This window comes from Salmo trutta, chromosome 7, assembly GCF_901001165.1.
Source record: "Salmo trutta chromosome 7, fSalTru1.1, whole genome shotgun sequence".
NCBI lineage: Eukaryota > Metazoa > Chordata > Actinopteri > Salmoniformes > Salmonidae > Salmo > Salmo trutta.
In genome coordinates this window covers 5413786-5419206 of record NC_042963.1, presented here as the reverse complement: position 1 = coordinate 5419206, position 5421 = coordinate 5413786, and the positions used below count along the sequence as shown (strand labels likewise).

The following is a 5421-nucleotide window of genomic DNA, read 5'->3' as shown; positions in this document are numbered from 1 at the left end:
ACAACAGAATGGGGTGGGTGTACCCCAACAACAGAATGGTGTGGGTGTACCCCAACAACAGAATGGGGTGGGTGTACCCCAACAACAGAATGGTGTGGGTGTACCCCAACAACAGAATGGTGTGGGTGTACCCCAACAACAGAATGGTGTGGGTGTACCCCAACAACAGAATGGGGTGGGTGTACCCCAACAACAGAATGGTGTGGGTGTACCCCAACAACAGAATGGGGTGGGTGTACCCCAACAACAGAATGGGGTGGGTGCACCCCAACAACAGAATGGGGTGGGTGTACCCCAACAACAGAATGGTGTGGGTGTACCCCAACAACAGAATGGGGTGGGTGTACCCCAACAACAGAATGGGGTGGGTGTACCCCAACAACAGAATGGGGTGGGTGTACCCCAACAACAGAATGGGGTGGGTGTACCCCAACAACAGAATGGGGTGGGGGCGTATACCAGTCATTAAAAATATAAACGCAAGTAGTCCGCTGATTGGCTAGCTCATTCTCCTCTAGGCCGCTGATTTGCCAGCTCATCCTCCCTCCTCAAGGAGATTACATAATTTTCTATGAGGAAATGGCAAGCATTTTTGAAATGGTCTGTTTGAGATCCAAGTTTGAGGTGGGGGTTTTAAAGTGTTTTTTTCTCCAATGTATGCTTTGGCCACCAATACGAGTATAGGACGAGTCAACAACATTATTTTGGATAGTAGTTAACAGAATATGAACTTTTACAAGTGAGATTTTCACTGGGCAGTTACTTTAACATCCAATGGAAGGAGAGAATGATTACAAAGCAGTAAACACATTGCAACAGACACCCATGTAACCACAGTGATGATGTTATCACTTTATTAAGCAGAATATGAAACTGGTATGTATTATTTGCAGTTCAGGTTCCAAAATTTTAAACGATTTGAACATCCATTATTTCTAGCCTTAGTCAGCACCTTATAGTTGCTCAAAATAACAGCTGACACAAATGCCCTTCTACGTCCTGCTACAAATGACATAAAAAAAACATGACTTGAAGTCTTCTGAGGACCATGATCCATCTGTGGTCTGAGGTTTAATATCATGTCCCAGCCTGTTTGGAATTAGCCCTCCCTTCAGCCTCGTCTGCCGGAAGCTTCTCTCTTTTACTTCTGTGGTGATCACAAGATGCTGCGTCACTGGCGGCAGCCAAACCATAAGAAAACCAATAATCAAGAGACATCTTGAGGGAAGGGTTAGGCAAGAGGCAGATAGTACAGTTATAAATACACATTCCTCAGACAATGTGAGTAGGCTAAATCAGATTTAATATATTTGATTACACATTGATTTCCCTAACCCATGGATACGTTCGCTTATTTTCCTCCTACATATTATAAATTGTCTTAGTTACAATATCCAGTGGTTGCTAAATTTGTTGTGATGGACTCTAAAAGTCACTTGAGGTTGAGACCAAAGCTAAAACAAGGTCATAAACAGTCCCTCCTAACTACTACTCCGTAACCATAATGAAATAGAAAATAAAATGACCTCACCTGATGATATGATTATTTATAGTTTCTCCTTGTTCATTGTTGTTGGACATTGCTCCTCACTTGAGCCTACAAAGACAATCCCACTTTACAAAGATGTACTTCACATTTAAAATGTATGAAAATAGCATTAAAATAAAATAGCTCTAAAATCCTGACATCATATAATCAAACATGAACCCTATTTACAAGTGAAAGGCTTTCAAAATGTGCTTTCTTGTCTTACAATTCACAGACCATGTTATGATGTTTACAGTGATATGTCTGTCTCTCATTATCAGACAACCTTTGCATTGGTACACCCTGATCCAAACCTAGGGAGGGCCTCACTGTTTGTGCTTCGGTTGAGCTGTATGTTGAGCCATATGTTCCGTCTCTGGCCCCAGCCCCCAGGAGCTTCCACCTCATAGAGCCGGTCCCTTTGGTCCTGGTGCATCAGCAGATACTTGCTGCACACTGGAGAGGGAGTTGGAGACATACCATGTACATTTCAGTAAATGACTGGAGGGGAAGTTGGAGATCTACAATGGACAGTTCACTGGAATTGAGATTTGACTTAGAATATAAGTATCACTGTGGGTTAAATGGGGCAACTTTGACGTTGTCCTGAATTGCCCATAAGACATAATTACTTTAGTAACATTCCTTTATTTCGTTGTAAATTGTGCTCATAAACATGACGTTATAATGTTTAAAAGGTACATTTCTTGACAATTCCTGCAGCAAATTTCTCATTTTAAAAACCTCATTACCTTATTAATGTTTTGGAGTCCAGACATACAGTATAGTATGGGTATCGCGGTTACATTTTATCTGAAAGTGTTGCCCAATTATTTTTTAAGAGGACAAGGTGGCTAGCATTATTTCAAATGTAGTGTCATCTAAAAGTGTGGATCTATGTCTAAAGATTAGGCTACATACATTATGACTCAGTAAATCATATCCTGGAAGATAAAGTACAGCTAGTGTGAAACCCTACCCTACCCCACCCCACCCTCTCCTGGCTCATAGATCTCTGACTAGGTAAACAGTCCTTCATAACACACCATAAATTGTTGTGCGTCCAACCAAGTGATAGCGTGTGCCATCTCCAAATTGACTGGAAGCACCTCATATTATCTGACTTTGTCCTTAAATAAATTCAGCAATCTTTACATGGATGACTACAACAGGTGCAACCAGCATTGACGTAATTAACCTTTGAATTTCTAATACTGATTGACCCACCTTTAATCATGCTTGGGGATATGGGACAGCTGATTCCTATCACTTCCTCGTTGGGGAGGGATTTACAGAAGTCTGCCAGGATCTGCAGTGCCAGACCACTCCTCCTCCACCGAGTCCTCACAAACACAGTGTCAAGGACAGAAAGCTGATAGCTTCGACGAGTGAATCCATCACACAGACTTCCTGAAAGAGCCAATTATACGTTATGTTGCTTTGACCAAATGATCAAAAACATATGCAACCCCCAAAAGAAAATAAATTCCTCCCTGCACTGTTTAGCTTTTATAAATGATTGACTTGAAAACAGGAATGGGTTGATTGAATGTGACACTTTCCTTTAATTCTGACTCACCCAAATTCAACATGTACACATACAAATACAGAGCCTATTGTGTAAACCGAGAACATACATTTTCTTCCTGTGCAGCCTTACTATTTTGTTGCAATGCACAGTGTTGACCTAGCAACCCTCCCTGTTCTAAATATAAATTGAGTGCAGATGAGAATCTTTTTGTAAGACACTATTTTTGTCAACTGGCAGAAAATGAGAAACTAACACAATGCCTTACCTTTCTTTTTAATGGTGTAGAATCCAACTGCCTCTCCATTATGCCATAGAATTTTGCCAAATTCCCTCATTGGGTGAGGTGAGAAGTAAATCTCTTCCCCTGAAGGCTTCTCCAAAACTCCAAAAATGATTTGACTAAGCAGGAAAAGTATCACTCTCTCCATAACAGACTGCACCTGTGAATGACCTACACATCTAAGCCTTATCCTAAATACATTGACAAAAGCCACATTCACTGGTTTAAAACCTAATTGGATGTATTTGTGGGACTAGTCATTTAAATCAAATTATATCAAAAGGTATGGAGGGGTCTTTGCATGTTATTACATTTAATAATACACCCTTTAGATGTAATAACCATGTAAAAACATTTAACTTCGTGCATATTTCATTTATGTGTGCCTACTCCATCTCAAAATGAAGGTAATGGGAAGTCATGGAATAGGCTTACATTTAGAGGGATGCCCTTTACTCTCTTACCATGGAGGACACAAGTGCAAATGTAAAGAACGTACCATCACAAGACCAGATCTGGATTTGATGGATGTCTTCAAAACATCATTTAAAGACCACCACTTTCCATGCAGGTTCAGGGCCACCACTGTGAAAACATAACATTCTATGTAACATTATACTGTAGCCTATATAACATCAACCAAACACAGCGGATCTGAAAGGCAACCTTTCTCTGTAGGGTATCAACCTTGAGTTCCATCTGCAGGCATGTGCAGAGTCAGCAGAGTGCAAGGTGGATCATCATCACCGAACAGCTGGAGTCTGCCCACGTTATCATGTGTCACCTCCACCTGACGAAGGGGTTCAATTTGGCAGGTGATAGATCTGTCACCAACATTGGATGTTTTTGTAAGACCCTTACAAAAAAAGATTGCAGTTTTAAAACTGCAGTCCACTGTTATTTTGGATGCAGTATTTCCAGTGTACTGCAGTTATACTGCACTCTGACTGTAATCTTTTTTTTAAGGGGGAGATGCTCATCTGTAGCCTACAGAAGCATGATGTTTTATTTGGAGTGAGTGTAACCAGAAACTCATCATTAAAGAAACATACCTTTGAGCCATTTGAGGGTATAAACCAATGCTCCCCTTCATAGGTGTTTGACGCCAGGGAGGTCAATATGTTTTCAGAGGTTGAACTCAGTGCCCTGTAATCTAGATCTGGGAGGTCAATGGGATATATTTCCTTGATTTCCCCTTGGGCAAAAGTAAAACATAACATTAAACTCCGCATGTGATCTTTTCTCCGTGTTGAGGTCTAAACGTAACTTGAAACATTGTCTAGCGTCTGTGACTGCTCGCAAATGAACTCTGAACTTTACAAGACGCTTGGAATACGACTGTGTAACGTGTTTGACTGTCAGCAACATCTTAAGAGTATAAAAAAAGGAAAAATAAATCGTCTACTGAACATTCTAGCCATTTGTGTCACATAATGGGCTTACGTTACTCTCTTTTACCTGTCTTTTGTGTTTGCGAGGTCCGACTGGATTCCATCTTGAAAATTCTGTCAACTGGACGACGACGAATGTTATGCAACACTACCACCTTGTGGCGACAGGGAAAACTTACATCAAAACATCGTTTTTTTAGAGGCACTTCAAGCGAGTCATAGGTAGCTGCATTGCTGGAGTGACTTGAGAGAAGTGTGAGAGAAGTGTGGGGTTGGAGAGCAATGGGTTTAAGAAATGGGAGGATCAAGAGCAATTCCAATTGGCAAGCCGGAAGGAGGGGAGAAGATGGCGGAAGTGGATGCTGAGTTCGAAACAAGCATCACGTTGAACAGAGTTGGTGAAGACGAATGTCCTGAATGGACAACAGTAGTATCGAAAACTGGAACAAAAAGGAAATTGTCTAAAATTGGAGTGGAGGATACGTTTATGAATGATAAGGAATCACTTCTTGTTGGGATGCGTTTGTTGAGTAAGGATGCATATGTGGGAGATCCGTTTGAGGTGTTGAAAATTGTGAAGTATTGCGCAGAGTGACCAGGAGTCTGTCACAGAGTGACCAGGAGTGGTCTTATTTGATTACAGTTTTTTGCGATTGCTTACATACTTGTTGCGGATTTTGGCTCATTGTGT

General features: G+C 41.1%; 1 protein-coding gene across 1 annotated transcript; it reads right to left on the bottom strand.

Moving 5' to 3' along the window:
* Positions 1 to 828: 828 nt before the first annotated feature.
* fam169b (family with sequence similarity 169 member B) lies at positions 829 to 4955 on the bottom strand. Its single transcript, XM_029757684.1, has 9 exons — positions 4798 to 4955; positions 4392 to 4534; positions 4027 to 4129; positions 3839 to 3924; positions 3325 to 3499; positions 2756 to 2938; positions 1815 to 1984; positions 1532 to 1597; positions 829 to 1174 (listed from the first exon to the last, which is right to left on the bottom strand). Exons 1-8 carry the CDS (start codon positions 4832 to 4834, stop codon positions 1565 to 1567), a joined length of 930 nt encoding a protein of 309 aa, XP_029613544.1. The 5' UTR covers positions 4835 to 4955; the 3' UTR covers positions 829 to 1174; positions 1532 to 1564.
* Positions 4956 to 5421: the final 466 nt, after the last annotated feature.